A 21,297-nucleotide genomic window follows, 5' to 3' on the forward strand; every position below is an offset into this window, starting at 1 on the left:
CCTCGTTTTCATGAACACAGCGCTTCCGCTGTACAGCGCATGCGCGCATGGTTTTCTTTTTTCTTTTTTCTTGCTACGGGACGTGACAGACAAACTGCTTAGTCCCAGTGCTGGCCAATGGAGGGCGGTGTGGGATAAATAAAGACGAGGGTCTCCCTATTAAAAGTCAATCTACCATGTCCTGTGACTAAAAAGCAGTTATATTTCAGTAAAAAATGTCAAAAATCTTACTGATTGGGGCTTTAAATACATCCTCCATTGTTGCTGTGTTGCGTTGAGTAGCTACGAGTGGTTCTACCAGGTGAGTTGGTTTGAAAAACAGTGAGAGAAAAAAAAACATAAAATGCTTCCATACTGCTCACCTGGCATAATCCAAGTCTCCAGAAGCCCTGAGATGCCAAATTGACTTGAAAAAACATCATGTACACCCTGTTTTTAGCTGAAATCTGCACTCCATGGGAAGAAGAGGACCTGGTGGGCCTGCTACAGTGTAGATTTCAGCTAAAAACAGGATGTAAATGACGTGTTTTCAACTCAATTTAGCATCTCAGGGCTTATGGAGACTTGGATTAGGCTACACCAGGTGAGCAGTATGGAGGCATTTTAGATGTTTGAAAGTTGGACCCCATCCACCTCAATTCTGCAACAGTGTTTTGCATATTTAACTTGGACTGTAAATTAATGTAAATTCACTGCCTATATAACGCCTATTTAACTCAGACTGTACATTTTGGTAAATTCAATGTAAACTCATATTTAACTCGGACTGTAAATTCACTGCCTATTCAACGCCTATTTAACTCGGACTGTACATTGCATTGCATTCATATTTAATATCCACAGAACACTCATATTGTATATATATTTGATTGCACTTGCAACGTTGTGATTGTCTTTAGTTATCTTTCCTACTTCTTATCTCTGTATATTGATGTGACCACTACACTGCATACAGACACTAAGACAAATTCCAATAAAAGTTATTCCAATAAAAGTGATTCTGATTCTGATTGCTGTGAAACTCTGACTGATCCTTCAGTCGGCATGGGTGAGAGTTGATGACAGAATTTTCTTTTCTGAGTGAACTGCTCCTTGAAGCAGAACTCTGAGCTCTGCTTTAAACATGTTGAAGAAGATGGAAGAAAGTAGATCTTACCAGGAGAGTTGTAACAGAAGCATGCGCTGACCAGAAAGACGAGGCGAGGAAACATCTCTGCGGCCGGAGGATGGATGTGAAGTTGAGCCGGAGACAGTAGCTGTCTGCAGCTGTGTTATGTTCATCTATGAGGAACTGGACTTGTGACTAATGGTGAGAGGGTGTGCTGACACGCATGGACAGAAATAGTTTGTTGCAGCTTTCAAAAGATTAACTTCAATAGTTTGTTAGAATGGAGTGTAAGGGAGTTACTCACATTAGTGTAACTAGTGCAGTGCCCGTTCCCCCCATGCACCACCCAGTGGGCGCTTCCCATCACACTGCACTCCTCTGGGTCCCCCTAAGCGTAGCTCCAGAGTTTGAAGTCGAACGGATGAACGGTTCTCAAGATAAACAACTTTTTGTGTTGCCAGTAGGTGGTGGCACTGTGCCGCATTGCACGAAATTCGGTACTGCACTGTGTCGAGTTCCCATCAGCGCACTCCACAAATTTGAAGTCGATCGGACGAACGGTTCTTGAAATAAACCACATTTTTTGTTGCCAGTAGGTGGCGCTATGCCAAATTGCACGAAGCGCACTCCCAAACTTTGAAGTCGATCCGACCAACGGTTCTTGAGATACGCAAAGGACAGAGAGACAGAGAGACAGACACTGCTGGCATTATAGTGTAAGAGTCATACTTCAGTAAACCTGCCTTCTGCCAGGAGAAACCTGAGACAATCACATCTCTGTTGTCTTTGTTTATTGCAGAGTATTACAGGACGGTGGTCGCTTTTTCCCTGGCTAAAAAACAGCCATTTAAATAAAACACTATTTACAGCACACAGCAGGTCGCAGGTTACAGCACACAGCAGGTCGCAGGTTACAGCACACAGCAGGTCACAGGTTACAGCACACAGCAGGTCACAGGTCACAGCACACAGCAGGTCGCAGGTCAGAGGTCACAGCAGGTCAGCTGCTCAGCTCTTCTCTGTGGATGTCGGTGGGCTGATCTTTGACAAATCCCCGAACGAGGCGGTGGCCGAGCCTCGCTTCACCGGTTTGGCCTGGCAAAGAAAACAGACCGTTTTCAAATAATGATGTGGGACATTTTCATATGAGTAACAGACTGTTTCAAATAATGATGTGGGACATTTTCATATGAATAACAGACTGTTTTCAAATAATGATGTGGGACATTTTCACATGAGTAACAGACTGTTTCAAATAATGATGTGGGACATTTTCATATGAATAACAGACCGTTTCAAATAATGATGTGGGACATTTTCATATGAATAACAGGCCGTTTCAAATAATGATGTGGGACATTTTCATATGAATAACAGACCGTTTCAAATAATGATGTGGGACATTTTCATATGAATAACAGACTGTTTCAAATAATGATGTGGGACATTTTCATATGAATAACAGACTGTTTCAAATAATGATGGAGTGGGCAGCTTTCAGTGTACAGCACCCAGGGACCAGTGTGCTAGAAACTAGCAAAGATTCGCTCTTGCACTAAGACTTGGGCTTAAAATGGCCCTTTGACTCTTGAGATTCTCTAATGGCACTGAAGCGGAAGAGCTCCAAGCTCCAACAACATTGAAAGAAGTGCCTCTGGTGTTGTCCTGGTGAGCACTCGAAACACGATCGAAGTTTATTGATAAGCAGGGGGCATTTCAGTTATTAACAATTTTCTGAACAGGATTTAGTCTAAAGAATTCAACTTTTGAAATTCAAGCACTTCCCTGGTCTGTGGGGGCGAGGAAACAAAAAAAAGTAGCCTGGCATTTATTCTCAACACTTTTGACAATATCATCACATGAGACAAACTGGTCTATTACTATGCCGAAATACTTATCACTGCATTTACATTCAATTGTGTGTCCATTGGAAATTATCTTAAAGGTCCCAATTCGTGCAGCTGTAACCTCTTAAAAACGTGTGTCTCTGGTCCATAAAACATGATTCTGGATTAATTTGTCGAAAATACAGCAACCCTGTTTGTTGTGGCGGAGTTGTCCCTTCCTCATCTCGTTGCGTCCCAAGAATGGTCTGTTTCTATAATATATTCAGAACTAACAGTTCCCATTGGCCCCTGAGGGAGAGCCCGCCCCAGGCTCCCAGCGGCCAATCAGATTAGCGTCTGTGGACCAGCACGCTAGGTTGTGTCCACAACTAACGTTAGCAACGCTACGCTAAAGAGGACATCTCAAAATGCCTAGACTTACCGAATGCACCTCCGCAGTTGCTGGATCACGTACAGTTGGCGTCGCTCCAGCTAGAAGTGTTAATTTTGTGGCTATAGACAAAATGGTGCAGGTAGCTTGTGTGAGAGAGACCCGCGCAGTATGCTTGAGGACCATCGTGACGTCCCGATACCCCATCTGGGGAACAGAGCATTAGGGGGCGTGGCCTTGAAGGAGACTGCAGGGGGAAGCTGGATAGGGACAAATCCAACTGTGGCAGTTCTGAGCTTGTGACAACTCATTACAGGGAGGGATGACAGCAGTATATATGCATTTACAAGTAAAAACAGCTTTTGCACGGAATGGGACCTTTAAAGTCCATAATATTCTTCAGTTTACATTGAGACCCAAATGCACTCTGTTTTTTACCCTACATTTTGGGATAATTTTTTTCTCGGGTGGCCATTCCGGACATGAATCCATTCTGTTATTAGAAATGCTTATTAGAAATAACACCAGCATCACAATGTGAAAAAACAACAACTTATTTCCTGTCACTGCAACAGGAAGTAAGCTAGGGTCCATGTAGGATGTTTATTTTGTCAAGACGTGCAGTGCAATAAAACACAGCAGCAATGACTGCTTAGCACCAAAGGTGGAGACACTAAAAATAAACTTTCAACCATTTCAGCCAAACTTCTTCTTTACCTGTGACTCATGAGGCTTCCAGCCAATCATGTAGAGGATCTCGAAGGTGGCGGGGATGGACCCGTCCTCGTTTCCGTACATTTCTGAAACGGTTTCAAACAAACAGTATCATCTCTTCTGTTTGGTTACTATCCGCTCCCCCGCCCTTCACCTCAGCCATTTTGTGTCTAAAAGGCAGGAAGTAACACAGGTGCAAGAAAAACATTAACGAGGGCCCCCGCCACTGGAACACCTAAATGGATTGGAAGTAGGAAACCCTCATCAAGCAAGCCTTGCACCAGTGTTACTTCCTGCCTTTTAGACACACAAAATGGCTGCTGGTGAAAAAGGCCCATTAAAACCCTCTGACTCTTTTGGTCACAATGGCACAATAACTAAATATTTACAAAACATAATTAGGAAGTTTGGGTGGATTTGTGCTGCATAAAGTTGACTTATCGGTCGGTCAACATTGGGCCGTTGGTGAGCGTCTGTGGCCCTAGTCTTTGGCCCACACCGATTGACTCTAGACCGCGGCTTTTCTGACCCATTCAACATGTTGAATCGGCATTGGGCAGAGAGAAATCACTCTGATTGGCTGGTGGACAGCTTAAGCGATTCAGAAAAGAGGGCACGCACAAAACGTTCTAAGCATTTCAAGATTAGACCAAAGAATCACTATTAATTTCAGATATCATGGATGGCATCAATGTCATCATGATATCTGTGCTGTTCTGAACCAGTGGGCAACCTCTAGGGGATTTCCTATGAAGACGTGGAAGCAGGGGCGTATGCAGAAATTGAATTATAGGTGGGCCTGGATCAAATTGGGTGGGCCTGGATAGGAAGGGGTGCAGATGCCGGGCCCACGAAAAATTTGACGTGTTATTTTACTAAAAATAATGCATTTGACCATCATTTCAAGTAGAATGATACCACCCAAGCAAGAATATTTCAAGTGTTTCAAGTGCTTTACTGAAATATTTGGACCATATAATGATAATACAATTATCTCAACCTTAAAAGGTTACATATAGGTGCCAAATGTTGCATACATGAATGCTTATACTTGTGTGTATACTGTTACTTTATACAGAAATTAGAACCACTGATCCATATACTGCTGTGAGTTTAAAAAATAACAACACTGAGGCTGCTTCAAGTTTGAACAAGACTCCCTCTGGTTTATTTATCCACAGAGAGAACAAAATTCCTAGATGTCATGAAGTTGTCATGCATTAGACTCTGGAGATGATGTGCCCTGCGTTTTTACAAAAGTAACAAAACCATTGGCTAGCAATGCAGCAGCAAGTTTGCCTCTAGAAAACAACCAATTAAATTTTTTTTTTTTTTTTTTTTTTTTTGGGTGGGCCAGGGCAAGAAGTGGGTGGGCCTGTGCCTACCCAGGCCCACCCGTAGATACGCCCCTGCGTGGAAGTAGTCCTGAAAGCTGTAGTTCCTCGAATGGCCACACTGGGGCTGGGTGCAGTAGGCATTCACCCCATGTTAAAATGCCCGACTTTGTAACAGGATTAAACATCTTTCCAGGTTTGGTTTTGGTCTATATAGCTAATTTCACCTTTTCATAACAACTGTAGGGGGGTACATTTTTATATAACTCGTTTCGTTTGGAGTAAAATAGCTGATCGAAAATGGGGTGATTGACAGGTCGCCTGTCCAGTGATCGTGCAGCTTGACGATCAACCAATAGCAGGCGGAGTTGCGGCTCTGGGAAACCCCCATCTCATGAGCTGCACAAAGACCCCAAGATGGCGACAGACAACACTTTGCTGCAAAACGCGAGTCCAAAAAATAGTGGACAAATAGCTTTGTCCATATGATCTATGTCAGTGTTGTGAACTCTAGTCCGTTCAGGAGGACTGCAGCTGTTCTGGACCTGCTGCTGTCTGTCTATACAGAGAAGGAAGTGAAACTCTAAAGTCTGACTAATATAGGCTGAGAAGCATTTATTTTTGGTGCTGTGGAGAACAGCAAGAAGACGAGGGTTTGAGGAAGGAAAGAATGACCGCACGGTAAAAAGACAAATGGAAAAAAGAGTGAACACATCAGTACCAGTTATTACACGCTGAGTGAAATCATTTAATCGTTTTTCAGATTGTCCTGTTTGTCAGCTTAACCCACTAAGTCAGGGGTGTCCAAACCTTTTTGAATGGGGACCAGATTAGATAATTAATAAATGTTAACACGTTCACTGCCAACGAAGTGTAAACACGTTTTCAGAATCCAGCTGTTGACTGCCAGCGACGTGTAAACACGTCGTTGGCATCGATTTTTTTTTTTTGACGGTGGGTTGTGCATCTAACTCTTTTACATCTCTTATATAAGTATTGGACGTGTACAACGTGTACAACCCATTCCACCGACCCACTAAGTGGCGACAAGGAAGTAGGAATGCAAGCAAAAAGCAGTGTGATCCATTTCCATTCTCATGAAAATGGATTGGCGGAGGCGCTTTCGTTTTCGCGCTGATTGCTGGCGGTGCGGGATTGCAAACTTGCATGGTGGATTGCGGATGGAGCACACTTTGAGGCACGCAGCGTAAATATGACCAGAGTCGCAGGGGCTTCATCGGAGCTCTCGGCCAGGGCTCCGGGAGGCGGGCGAGTCCAGCCGGGCTTCCTCGGGGAGCGGCCACGCAGACAGGCACAGCCAGGCACAGCGGCAGCGGGGCAGTGAGACTGGTCCTTGCAAAATAGCACCAAATTGGAAACAGCCATAAAAGGCTTTTAGAATGGGATTTTCAACCCATTCTTTTTTGTTTCTTTTTCGCTCTAATTTAGAGTAATTTAATTTCTATTCAGAAATTTATTTGAGAGGTCGAGAGTATGAGAAAGTGCATTTGCACAGGTAGGAAAGTGCTTGTGACACGGCGCTGCAGCCAAGAAGAACGCCCACGGAGGGAGGAGTTGAGCAGAGGGGAGTTTCCTGCTGTTATGGATGAAATTACTGTTCAAAACTATTGTTTATAGTCTAGCAGCAAGTCCTCAAAAAAGGCTTTAGTTTTCGAGATACCCCTACCCGAGGTAGAACAAATGACAACAATGATTTTTCTTATCTTTAGGGTCTCCCATTAATGAAATTGATTCTTGGCAAATTTTATTTTTGGGGAAAAAATGTTTTTTTGGCTGTTCTTTAGAACTACCCCAATCCCTGAAAAAGAGCCAAATTAGGCCAGTCCGAATAGGGTAAAGGTGACAAAAAAGCTCATACCTTGAGAATGCTCACTCTTTTCCTCACCAGACTTGCTGAGGTATGAACCAGGTGGCTGCCCTACATCACCAAATAGTCAGAAAATGATTTACCTAAAAAGATCATGAATTATAGTCCTGTAAATATAGCTTTAGTTTAGGCGGAAATTGTACTTTGTGGTGATAGGAACATAGGACTCCATCACTTTTCTCTCATTTATCAGAAAAACAGAAATCCCCGGAAAATATACCATTACTGAATTGTCTAGGGTGCTATTGAACCCTGACCAGTAGTTGTATGGAGATATCTGGTACAGTTCTATTGCAAATGAGATTTCTTTAGACATAGACCTACTGCCTCTTCTCTGAAACTGTCAAATTAGGTCATTCTGAATGGGGGATAAGTGAAGTGGCATGATAGCCTATAAGTTAAGAATGCTCACTCTGATGGTCATCATATTTGGAGAGGGAAATACCAGGTGGCTGAACTACATCACCAAATAGTCAGAATGTGGGTAAACCAATAAAATAAAGTTGATCTAAATTACAAACCACCTGGAGCGGCTGTAGCTCAGGAGGTAGAGCAGGTCGTCCACTAATCGCTTTGGATAAAATAGGTCGGTGGTTCGATTTCCACCTCCTCCAGTCTGCATGTCGAAGTGTCCTTGGGCAAGATACTGAACTCCAATTGCTCCGGATGGTGTGCCAGCACCCTGCGTGGCAGCCTGCCGCCATCGGTGTATGAATGGGTGAATGTACCTACTGATTGTAAAGCACTATATAAATGCAGGCCATTTACCATTTACCATAAAACATAGAAATACAAGGTGTAAATATTGGAAGTTTTATTGAAACTGGAACATTAATCCAAGTATAATAGTAATCATAATACACAATCACAAAAACAGACTAGAAAAACGGATTAGAAAACAAAATAACCAAGGCAAAAATAAAACAGAACAGAGAAATAAAAAGTGACTGCTTTTTTGTCCAGGTATATGGACACTTTTTTCACAGCCAAAGTATCAGGCCTTTGTTGCGTATTATGACCCAACCAGATGATTGTGCCAGTGTTTGGGAGTCTGGGGCACATTCACAACCTTATCCTCCATGGACTGCAATTGTAAGGATTGCAAAAGAGTGATGCAAACAAAACTGTCTAAATATTGTTCAGTCTGGAGGCAGCCTGTCTATCTGGAGACGATCATGTTTAATATACTGTATCCTTAGTATCATTGTCCATTTGTCAGATTAAGCTATCACAATGTTACATTCTTCCCTCTTCTGTGTATCATATTGTAACCTTTTTCCAAAGTATTTAGATCTTGCATTGTTGCTGCGCGTATATAAGATGTAGGCAACTGTGAAGGGCAACAGAGAGGCACTGGCCCTTTCCACTCTCTCCACAGTTTGCATATTTGCAATACAAGTAAGTAATGTCTCTCACTTCTGTAGGTGCTGGGGGTTTCCTAAATAGAGCTGGTCAAATGGCTCCATCTCTGACAATCCATCCCTTGACGATAGGACTCCATAACAGGGGTTTGGACATGTGACTGTGACACCATATCACTGTCTGATACATTGCTCTTGCTGTCTACCAGCATGTCATGCACTCACTGGCTGTGACACAACAAGTAGTTTGTACAGAATAGGAAAGACAACAGCATTCACCAAACTCAAGACCCATCTCAGTGAGCTCAAAGATCTGGCCCATTTTGGACTCTTCCAGCTTGGAAGTCTTTGCCAGTCGCAAGAGAATTTGCGCTTCTGCTTTACGGAAAAAATAAAAAGGAAAATGGACTGATGTGCACAAACTTGGATGAACTGAGGTTCATAATTGCATCAACAACATATGCAGCCTCTGCAAACCTGCCACCAACAGAGGATGAATTTGCACAACATGTGCAAAGAGCAATGTACGGTGTCAGAGTCACATGCCCAAACCCCTTTTATGGAGTCTTATCGGCAAGGGATGGATTGTCAGAGATGGAGCCATTAAACCAGTCCTATTTAAGAAACCCCAGCACCTACAGAAGTGAGAGACATTACTTACTTGTATTGCAAAGATCCAAACTGTGGAGAGAGTGGAAAGTGCCAGTGCCTCTCTGTTGGCCTCCCCTGTACGGAGTTCTGTACCTGGTGTGTAGAATGTCAAAATGTGTCCCCAAACGTCTCTGAGGAACCTGACATTTGACATTCTAGTATCTATATACTTGACCTCTCACTGAAACACATCTTATGTACGCGCAGCAACAATGAAAGATCCAAATACTTGGGAAAAAGGTTACAATATGATACACAGAAGAGGAAAACATTTAACATTGTGATAGCTTAATTTGACAAATGGACAATGATACTAAGGATATATTAAACATGATTGTCTCCAGATAGACAGGCTGCCTACAGACTGAACAATATTTACACAGTTTTGTTTGCATCAGTCTTTTGCAAGCCTAACAATTGCAATCCATGGAGTATAAGCTTGTGAATGTGCCCCAGACTCCCAAACACCGGCACAATAATCTGGTACGGTCATAATACGTTCAACAAAGGGCTGATACTGTATTTCATATTTGGATATTTGGACTTTGGCTGTGAAACAAGTGTCCATATACCAGGTCAAACGAGCAGTCACTTTTTATTCCTCTGTTCTGTTTTATTTTTGCCTTGGTTATTTTGTTTTCTAGTCTGTTCTGCTGTTTTTGTTTATGAAATGAAATGAAGCACTGAGATTTGGGGCTACCATAAAACAAATGTATTATTATTACTATTATACTTGTATTATTTCATCATGTCAAGACAGGAGATACTACTGATTTATTATAGTTTGGATTAATGTTCCAGTTTCCAGCAAACTTCCAATATTTACACCTTGTATTTCTATGTTTTAGAGGCTTGTAATTTTGATAAACTTTATTTATTGGGTTACCCACATTCTGATTATTTGGTGATGTAGTTCAGCCACCTGGTATTTCCCTCTCCAAATATGATGACCATCAGAGTGGGCATTCTTAACTTATGTGCCACAGTACCCATCTGACCTGAACCACTACTGTCCCAACTCCAACCTCCCCTTCATCTCCAAAACTCTTGAGAGGGTGGTTGCCGCCCAACTCCAGTCCCACCTCGACTCAAACAACCTCCACAAACCATTTAAACAGCCCTGGTAAAAATAACTAATGACCTCCTCCGTGCAGCTGACTCTGGACTCCTCACCATCCTCATCCTCCTTGACCTCTCCACTGCTTTCGATACCATCTCCCACCCGCTACTTCTGGAGCACCTGGCGAACATTGGAATCACTGGTGTTGTAATTCCCTGGTTTGCATCCTACCTCACCGACAGACAACAGTTTGTCCAACTAGGGAACCACACGTCCGGGTGTTCTGCCGTTTGACCCAGGGGTCAGTATTGGGTCGACTCCTATTCATCACCTACCTCCTCCCCCTGGATAAAATCCTCTGACACCATGGTGTCCGGTTTCACTGCTACTCCGATGATACCCAGGTCTATATCTCCACCAAACCCACCACCACTCTTCCTCCCACCTCCCTCACTGCCTGCCTCCAGGACATCAGGAGCTGGATGAGCAGGAAGTTCCTGAAGTTAAACGCCAGTAAAACCGAGGCCTTGCTCATCGGCTCCAAAAACACCCTCTCAAAAGCTCATAACACCACCACCCCAAACATCATCATTGACAGCTTCCCTGTTCCCTTCTCCACCCAAGTCAACAGCCTCAGCGTCATTCTGGACAGCACCCTTTCCTTTGCACCCCACATAAAAAACATCACCCGGTCTGCTTTCTTCCACATCCGCAACATCTCCAGACTCCGCCCATCCCTGTCCCAATACAGCACCAAAGTCCTCATCCACACATTTCTTACATCCCAGATTGATTACTGCAACTCTCTTCTCTCTGGCCTACCCACCAAATTGCTCAACAGACTCCAAATGCCTGGATCATCACCCGCACTAAATCATCTGACCACCCTGTTCTCATTCAACTCCACTGGCTTCCCATTCACTACCGGATTGACTTTAAAAACCTTCTGCTCACTTACAAAGCCCTACACAACCTAGCACCCACCCATCTCTCTGACCTCCAGGAATACACCCCTTCCCGCTCCCTACGCTCTTCCTCAGCTGGCCTCCTGACCGTCCCCACCTCTCGCCTCAGTAAGATGGGTGCTAGGGCCTTCAGCTGCTCTGCACCCAGACTCTGGAACTCCTTGCCCCCACACATCCAACAGTCTGACTTCATCACCACATTCAAATCCCACCTCAAAACCCACCTGTACAAATTGGCCTACTCACTTTAATCATATACAGCACTTAATCTGTTATTCGCCTGCCGTGTTTATCTCCTGTCTTTTCTTATATCTATGCTCGTCGTATTTTAATGATGCTGGTGTTTGCCATGCCTGTTGTTTTTATGTATGATCTTTTAGAATGTTATGTCTCTTATGCACTGTACAATGACCTTGGGTGTTTTGAAAGGTGTCATCAAATAAAATGATTATTATTAGAAGTATACCACTTATCCCCCCATTCGGAATTTTGACTGTTTCAGAGAAAAGGCAGGGCTATGTCTAAAGAAATCTCATTTGCAATAGAACGGTACCAGATATCTCCATACAACTACTGGTTAGTGTTCAATAGCACCCTAGACAATTCAGTAATGGTATATTTTTCAGGGATTTCTGTTTTTCTGATAAATGAGAGAAAAGTGATGGAGTCCTGTTCCTATCACCACAAAGTACAATTTCCGCCTAAACTAAAGCTATATTTACAGGACTATAATTCATGATCTTTTTAGGTAAATAATTTTCTGACTATTTGGTGATGTAGGGCAGCCACCTGGTTCATACCTCAGCAAATCTGATGAGGAAAAGAGTGAGCATTCTCAAGGTATGAGCTTTTTTGTCACCTTTACCCTATTCGGACTGGCCTAATTTGGCTCTTTTTCAGGGATTGGGGTAGTTCTAAAGAACAGCCAAAAAAACATTTTTTCCCCAAAAATAAAATTTGCCAAGAATCAATTTCATTAATGGGAGACCCTAAAGATAAGAAAAAACATTGTTGGCATTTGTTCTACCTCGGGTAGGGGTATCTCAAAATCTGAGGGCCCTTTCTGCTAGACTATTAGGTCTTACTGATGCCAAAAATGAATGGTTAAAGTGACTGTTCTATCGAATTTCACAAAAAGCCGTTTATCTCTGAATATTTTTTCTGACGCTAAAACCATGCTGTATTCAATTGCTAATGCTTACATAACTACTAACTCTACAAACTAACTCTTTTAGACAGAGAAAGTACACATTCTATTAGTACTTTTGAGATATTGTATGTTCACAAACTCCAATCCAAGCAGAAAAGAATCCTCGGCTCTTGTAAAATGAGCCAGAATCCTCAAAAAACGGCTTGGCAGAAGCTACCTACAGCAAAAAAAAACGGCTGGCAGTCAATGTGTTAAAATACCGGGGGGGGGGGGGGGGGGGGGGGGGGGGCAGCTGCTTCTCGCATCATATGGGTTCTTAAAAATAATAATACAAACAATACAATTGTACTCTAAGGATTTTGTTTACCATCTGAAAACGTTAGGGTTGTGCTACAACCCGGGTTTTACGAGTGAGAACGAGAGCTCTCACTAGTGCCTAGTTCGCTGCGTACGCAGCACTATGGAAGACTGTCATTTTTGCTCCAAAAATTACTTTACATTAAAACCGACCACGCCCCCTTAGGTGGCGTGGTGCCCCCCTGGGGCTGACTTGGCCACCCACCTCACCCTACGTCACGTCCTGTCAGCCCAGGGTCCACCACTCATTTCTTCCAGCCAGCTGAGATCCGACGCACCCAGAGACGCATCGACGCAGCAAGGCTGGGTAGTGAGAGCTCTCGTTCTCACTCGTAAAACCCGGGTTGTAGCACAACCCTAACGTTTTACTTCGTTTCGAACTCAAGCTCTCACTAGTGCCTCAATTCAACCGACCTTGCTGCCGGGAGCACCCACAGGGCGACCCGAAAGGCACCGGTGAACCAGGGCCATATGGCAACGTTTATGCCTAACCGATTGACATATTAGAGTGGCAACGATACTACTTTCTTGCTACCGACAGCACCGCGTGCGCGAACCGGACACGTCGAGACTGTAGTACCTGACAAAAGTGTGATGAGAGGACCATGAGGCCGCGGCACACATGTCCTCCACCGACACACCACGCAACAACGCAGAGGATGTCGCAACACCTCGCGTAGAATGCGCCTTGATACCCTCCGGGGGAACCTTGCCCACGGCAGAGTATGCCAACGCGATCGCCTCCACTATCCAGTGTGATAAGCGATCCTTGGAAAGGGGTCCGCCCTGGGCCCTTTGCCCAAAGCAGACCAACAGCTGATCTGTAATGCGTAATGAACGCATCCTGGCCACATAGGCCGAGAGCGCCCTTACGGGGCACAGCATGTGCAAACGTCTCTCCTCACCCGAACTGAACGGCGGGGGAGAGAATGCAGATAAGTCTATGACCATAGACCTATAGCTGGCATTAATATTCTTGGGCTGGTACGCCGGGTTAGGTCGCAACGTAACCCTGCGCCCATCGTCCCCAAAAACCATACAGGCCTGCTGCACCGAGAGGGCAATCAGGTCACCGACTCTCTTTCCTGACGATAAGGCCAGCAGCAGCGCGGTCTTTAAGGACAGAACCTTTAAATCGGCGGAGTCCAAGGGCTCAAACGGATGACCCGTTAGCCCGTCCAGCACCATAACCAGGTGCCATTTGGGAAAAACGCACCGCAACGGCGGGCGCAGTTTACGCGCCCCCCTTCATGAAGCGCGAGACCAAAGGGCACACCCCCACGGGGCTCCCTTCAATCCCCATGTGGCAAGCCGAAATCGCGGCTACGTACACCTTAAGCGACTGCGGGGACTGGCCCGCGTCAAGCAAGCTTTGAAGGAAACAGAGAACTGGACGCACGCTGCAGTTCACTGGATCCACACCCTTGTGCACCATCGCGAAAAAACCCGCCACTTGTACGCGTACTGAGTGCGGGTCGAAGCAGCCCTAGCACTAGTGCTAGGGCTAGTGCACACCACATTGTCGGGCAAGCCCTGTGCTAGCAACTGGTCCCGTTCAGGAGCCAGACTGCTAGCTTCCACCTGCCTGGGGAGGGGTGGAAAACCTCCCCCTCCGCCTGGGATAGGAGATCGGCCCGCACCGGCCATGCCCAAGGCGGGCCCTGCGCCAGGGAGACCAGGTCCGCAAACCATATCTGCCTGGGCCAGAACGGAGCCACTAGAACGAGCCGGAGACGCTGTTCCTTCACCCTGTCCAACACCTGACGGATCAGGGGGATCGGTGGAAACGCATAGAGCCCCTCCCGTGGCCACGCGTTCGCCAACGCGTCGTGTCCCAACGGGGGGGACTGTCCTCCTGGATCGAGAACCACAATGGGCAGTGCGTCGCGCCGTGATGCGAAGAGATCGACGCGGGCACGACCGAACCTGGCCCAAATCTGTTCCGCCACCTGAGGGTGGAGGCACCACTCCGTATGACAGGGGTAGCCTCGAGACAGCAGGTCGGCGCCGTAATTCAGCCGTCCCGGCAGATAGACCGCCGACACTGACAGGAGACGGGGATACGCCCACAGGTGAATCTCCGCCGCTAACCGGTTCAAAGTCTTCGACCGCACACCGCTCTGTTTGTTCAGGTGGCCGATCGCCGCCGTATTGTCCGAGCGAATCAGCACATGGCATCCATGTATGACTCGCTGGAAGTGAAGCAGAGCAAGGCGAATCGCCTCCAGGTCCAAGACGTTTATGTGGCGACGCTCCTGAGCCTCCCACCGGCCGTTCGCCGACAGAAGCCCGCACACCGCACCCCAACCCCAGAGGGAGGCGTCGGTGTGAATCACTAACCTGAGCGGGACCGGGCCCAATCGAGTGCCCCTCGATAGGTAACGGGGGTCTGCCCATATGGCCAACGCCTGGCGGGCCTGACCTGTCAGAGGCACCCTGCGATGACGGTCCCTGGTCGGATCCAAGCGCAACCCGAGGAACCAGATCTGGAACGGACGCATGTGTAGCCTCCCCAGAGGGAGCACATGCAGTGCCGAGGCCATCAGGCCCAACATGACTGTGCACTGACACCGAGGAGCATAGACTTAATGTCCTCGCTGTCCGCACCGTGCGAGCCTGTCGCTCCCGCGAAAGGCGGGCTCGCATGGCCCGGGAGTTTAGCTCGAGCCCCAGGAAGATCGCCGTCTGCTCTGGGGCGAGCCAGCTCTTTTTCCAGTTCACCAGGAACCCTAAGGTTTGTAGGTGATCGGTCACCACCTTGGTATGTTTCATGGCACCAACCCTCGAGCCGGCCACAATAAGAGCGTCGTCGAGATAAAGGAAGATGCGAACCCCCCTCGCGCGGAGGGGGGCCAAGGCCGTCTCCACGCAAGCCGTGAAGGTTCGCAGGCTCAAAGACATGCCGAAAGGCAAGACACAGAACTCGTAAGCCTTCCCCAGGAAGGAGAACCTCAGGTATTTCCTGTGCCTCTTGACCACGTGGACATGGAACACAGACGCTCCCAGGCCTCGAGCCTGTCGGGCAGAGATGGTCTGTTGTGACCAAAGGGGGCGGAACCCGCCCCCTTGGCCATGAGTATATTGTTGGGCACCGGGGGACCCGGTGCTTTGGTTGGGGAAGAAAAAGGGGGAGGCGGGACATAAGAGGCTAAGCCCCCCTGCCGGTTTCTTACGCGCCCTGTGAGCGTGTTGAACCGGCGTAACCATGCGGATTCGTCCGCTCGTGCAGTCCCCAGGAGAGCTCCCGACCAACAATGGGCCCACGCCGCCATTGATGGTGGGCTTGTCCCGGGGGCCTCTCGATGACGGGTATGAGACCCTGGGAGAGCTCCCGACCGAACTCGGGCGCTGGGCACCGAGGACGGTGGGCTTGTCCCTAAAGCTACAAGCCGAAGGCTGGCCTGAAAAGCCAAGCCCTGGCGAGCTGTCGTCCCCGCCGGGCGCACCGCACCGGCGAGTGACGGGTTGGGTAGGCCCCTGCTGAGTCCCGGACCGAAGTTGAGCGCTGAGCTCCAACGACGGTGGGCTCATAGCCCCCGCCCTTCCCCAGGGAGGTGACTAAGTTCGGGGCTGGTTACCCGCTCCCCGCGCACCCCCTCGCTTTGGGGGGCGGGGGCCGCATACCCTGGCCTGCCGTGGGACCCATGCTGGGCCCACCGCGGCTGGGTGGGGCGCGTTTATTAGGGGCGCCCTAGGCTGTGAGACTCGTACCCGCTGGCGTGGGGCGGTCCGCGGCGGCGGAGGCCCCGGAGGACGACTCTGCGCGCGCGCTTGGACCTGGAACCGGCGGTCCTCCCCTTTCCGCTTGGGCATGAGGGTGCTGACCGCCGCCGAGTCCCTCTGACGCGTCTCCAACCGCTGGGCCAAGTCTTCCACGGAAGGACCGAACAGGCCCTCCGGGGAGATCTGGGCCCCCAGCAGCCTCCTCTTATCCTGCTCAAGGAGCTGGGTAAGATTTAGCCACATGTGGCGGTGGGTGAGAACGGAGAAGGCCATGACCTTCCCGCTGTTCTGCGCCAGGCAGTCTATCATACGCAAGGCGTAATCCGTGGCCATCCTGAGCTCTGTAAACAGCTCGGGGGCGGGGTCACCCTGCATCTCCCGCAGGAGCACCGCCTGGTAGCCCTGCAAGATGGCCAGGTCGTTGGTCATGGCGGTGGACTGCCCCGTCGCCAAGTACGCCTTTTCGGCCAACTTGGCTGTAAGTTGGCACGCCTTAGAGGGCAATGTGGGCCTCACGAGGTTAGGGGCCAGATGTCTGGCCACCATATCCTCGAGGGGAGGCATCGCGGCTAACGCGAGTTTATCCGCCCCTTCTAAGGCCGACCACGGAGCCATGCCCGCGCAGAGCGGCTTGGCCTCCTGAGGCTTTTCCCATCCTGACTGTACCGCACGAACCACATCTATACAGACGGGCAGCAGGGGCTTCGGGCGGGGTGCCTGTGGTGCCTGGAGTGGCTGGAAATAGCAACCCAGCAACACTGATTCGGGGGGCGGAGGTGGTTCCGCCCGAGCGATGCCGAGCTTCGCTGCGGCCCTAGACATCACCCCCAGAAATTGCTTCTGATAGGACTCGTTGAAGCTAGCCTCCGAACGGGTCCCTACAGCGGTAGCGCGGTCCCATTCCTCTCCGCCTGACAACTCCCCTTGGGGGGCGTCCTGGGGGGGAATAATTATGGGGTCGTAGGGAAAGAGCCCCCCCTGTTGTAGCACAGGGTCGATGGGCTCATCCCCCCAGTTTAGGATCTGCTGCTCAGGTTGGACCGGGGAGCCCTGCTCGTCAGGCAACTCCTTCTCCACCGAGTGGTCAGACCCACCGCATGCGCCTCCCTCGGGAGGTGCATGGCTAAGCCGCGGGCCCACCTGGACAAAGAGCAACGCTCTTTCGCGTAGCACGGCCAGGGTGAAGCCTTCGCAGGCCTGGCAGAAATCGGACTTCAGCAGGGCGTCAGTAGCATGGTTATGCCCGAGGCAAAACACACACTCCCTGTGGCGGTCCTGACTCGCCAAAGTAGCCTCACAGCTAACACAGCTCTTGGCTGTCTCCCCCTGTCTCATGGCTGCCGCCCGGTTCATTGTGCGAGTTCAGCAAAGCTAACCCGCCAACAAGCCCCGCCGACTGTACCAGAATTAGCGGGAGTTAACCGTGTAAGCTGACTAACAGTGGCTTGCAACGGTGAAGATGCTGGAGTGCTACAAGCTAGCTGCACTGAGCCAACTAGCTAACTATCTATCTATCGTCACTCCAGCCGGAGTAACGCGCGCTCTAACACTAGTAGCCGGCGCCTAAGTACCTAGCACACGGAAGCCAACCGCACGGGTCCAAAGCTAGCTATCTGTAACAACTGGGCTAATTAGCCTATTGTTCTAGTGCTAACGGTACAAAGCTATTTTGCACGTATGCAACCTAGCCTATAAGTTTTGAGTGCAGACCTGAGTCTGCGCTCAAGCCTATCAATAACGCTACCCCAGCCGGGGAAAACGTTGACATGAGCTGCACGGCGGCAGCTAATACAACAGTTAACTGTGAAAAAGACACCCTTAGCTTTGGATGGCTTGATCCGGCGCCGCTGGTGAAGAGTACAGGATCGGGTCCCCGAAGCCTGATTTATCCCGTCCACGCAAACCTCTTGAGGTGGGCAAATCAGCCGGAACGAGCCTAGTATCCAAGCTATGTTAAAGGAGGACTAACCCCCTAGATATGTATCAGAACAGTGATTTGAAAATACCTATGGAAAAAACCAAGAAATGACATATGCTCTTGTCTATACTAGACCCTTTGGCTGTGTTCAAGTCAAAAAAAAAAATCGGAAATCGACGCCATTACAGTTTGCCTACTGCCTCAAAAATAATTTATTTGAGAGGGGCAATATCTTTATAAATATCAACAACTAGCCAACGCTGGTGGCCTGTTTGGAAACAGCTTTGCTCAAAATGATTGAAAGTTATATCAATTTGGTAATTCAGTGGCGAACTAGAAATTTAATTATTTTTCTGCATGTATCTCTATGGCAGCGTGTCAAACTACGTTACGAGAGCAAAGTGACATGGGCTCGTTACAGCAGCACACCCACAATAGGACAAACCTCTCGCCCTGGGGTAACACAATGCGAGATTTCTCCACGTAATTCCCTCGTCTAACTAGAGATAAACCGCGCAATGAAATCCGTTTTTAATTTGCGTTTTGGGGCTTTTCGTGATTCTTGTTAAAAGTTGCAGCACCTCAGATTTTTCCTCTCAGGGCGCAGGAGGCAGCGCAGCAGGGCAGAGCTCTTCTCCTCCTCACAGACTGTTCTCATGCAAATCCCCCCGAGCACACACACACACACACACACACACACACACACACACACACACACAGAGCCAGTCGCTCTGCTCTGCTGACTACATTTCCTGAAAAGTTGGCGTTGCTTGTACACAGTGACGATATTATATTAGCCGATATGTTTAGAGAAGCTTTGTCACGTTGTCACGTCGTAGTATAGCGTTATATTTTACATGTCCGCTAAACTGCGACGAGATTTGTTTGCTGAAATGTCAGACTGTTGAAAGCCCCCGCCTCTCACTGCTGCTGTGTGCTGCTGCGCGCGCCCCCGCGGGTGCATGAGAGAGCAGACTGGCCGAGAGAAAGTGCTTCCAAGTCGGACTGATAGCCGTGGAAATGTCAGACTGTGCTCTCTCTGCTCTCAGAGCACAGAGAGCCCAGCTGCTGCTGCGCGCGCGCCCGGAGCTTGGTGCTAGTGCATGAGGTTACAGTACGACTCTCTCCCGCCCGCTCCCGCCTGGCTGGGCTGGAGACAGTGCTTCAAACTCGGACTGATAATATAAACATCATCATTCGAGCTTATCCAGGTAAGATATTAATAAAGTAGTGACACATTCAGCGGGAAACTAACTATAATTAAGACATGTGCCAACTTTGACGACGTTTGGTTCAGTATTTTAAGAGCAAACTTCAATAGGAATAGGCTTGGAGTTCTGAGGCGCCAAAAGGGTACAGGGGGGGTAGGGGAGTATTTATCTTGAAATCCCATAGTCTTTGGGGACAACCTGACGTCAGGTTGTACCAAATCTCCCATTCATTTGAGAAAAAAAAAGCAGTGTTCGACCTTTAGAGGGCGCTTATGCCAGATATGCTGCTGAAAAATGATACAAATGGTCAAATGGCAACAGTTTGGTGTCAAATGTGGAAATTTTGACCAGAATTCTTCACACATCACCCCCAAAGTCATATATATTGGTTAAAAGCTGAAAAAAAGTGTTTTGGGGGTTAGTTCTCCTTTAAAGAGCGCTGACTCAGAGCTAACTGTGGAGCTATGAAAACGACGTCCTCACACTGGCTGGAAGAAACGAAGAGTGGCGGACCCTGGGCTGACAGGACGTGACGTAGTCACGTAGGTGAGGTGGGTGGCCAAGTCAGCCCCAGGGGGGCACCACGCCACCTAAGGGGGCGTGGTCGGTTTTAATGTAAAGTAATTTTTGGAGCAAAAATGACAGTCTTCCATAGTGCTGCGTACGCAGCGAACTAGGCACTAGTGAGAGCTTGAGTTCGAAACGAAGTAAAACATTAGTTCTGCGTGTGATGTTCCTACTTGGTGGTTGTTTACAAACTGTATGATAGCACTGTCATCGTTAGGTGAATGGAAAAATGTGAAGTGAACTTGCTTGATTAAAATTGGCCCCTGGGCCGGACTTTGGACATGCCTGCACTAAGTAATGAGAACACAAACAACAAAATGATCCATGCTAACCATTTAGCCTACACTATGTGGAGTGATAGTAGCCACTAGTCTTATCTATAATAAGAAGAGTGTCTTTAGCCTAATAGAAAGTTGTTATGTTTTTTTATTGTATGGTCTGTGGGTTCATACATTTGAAAAATGAAATTAACTCTGTGGAAACAGGAGTAGTTCCTGCTAGTTCAACACTGCACTACCTTGTTGTTATATCATACGATTCCCAGGCTCGCCCGCTGCGCGGGCTCGCTAGGCGGCCCAGCTCACCGAGCTGGCCCTGTAACTCGCATAGGCAGCTCGGCCGCGCGCCCGCCCTGCAGCTCACCTGCTCTTATGACATCACTGATGATGTCACAACTTTGCATCACAATTGCTCTTATGACATCACTGATAATGTCACAATGCCTATGACATCATCAGTGATGTCACAAAGCACAATTGCCAAGTGACATCACTGATGACATGACTGGCGTGTTCCGCCCCAAAATTCAGCAAGATTCAGCATGTTGTGGCGCTCTCCTCGGGAAGAACCTGGTAACGCGAGGTTAGTGGAGCTACGCGAGTTAGAGCCACAGGCAGCCAGCTGCCTTTGTGTGGAGCAGAGCGGAGAGTGCAGCCCGTCGGCCTGGAATCTCCGAGGGGCCGGGGTCTGAATTTGGCCTTAACAAAGTTAACTAACGTAATCCTGAATGCGAGTTTAACGAGCCAGTTACCTTTCTTTGCATTATTAGACATTATCGTTTGCTTTATTTTGTA

General features: G+C 48.0%; 1 protein-coding gene across 1 annotated transcript in view; it reads right to left on the minus strand.

The window, feature by feature from the left end:
• Positions 1-2,021: 2,021 nt before the first annotated feature.
• Positions 2,022-21,297, minus strand: part of ndufaf5 (NADH:ubiquinone oxidoreductase complex assembly factor 5) — a 61,946-nt gene continuing 42,670 nt past the window's right edge. Inside the window, exons 11-12 of the mRNA XM_083634774.1 lie at positions 4,043-4,125; positions 2,022-2,203 (exon numbers count right to left, since the gene is read on the minus strand). Of these exons, the coding sequence (XP_083490900.1) occupies positions 2,117-2,203; positions 4,043-4,125 (170 nt within the window). The 3' untranslated portion in view covers positions 2,022-2,116. The remainder of the gene's footprint in view (positions 2,204-4,042; positions 4,126-21,297) is intronic.

Source organism: Poromitra crassiceps (genome assembly GCF_964638095.1).
Source record: "Poromitra crassiceps genome assembly, chromosome: 4".
NCBI lineage: Eukaryota > Metazoa > Chordata > Actinopteri > Beryciformes > Melamphaidae > Poromitra > Poromitra crassiceps.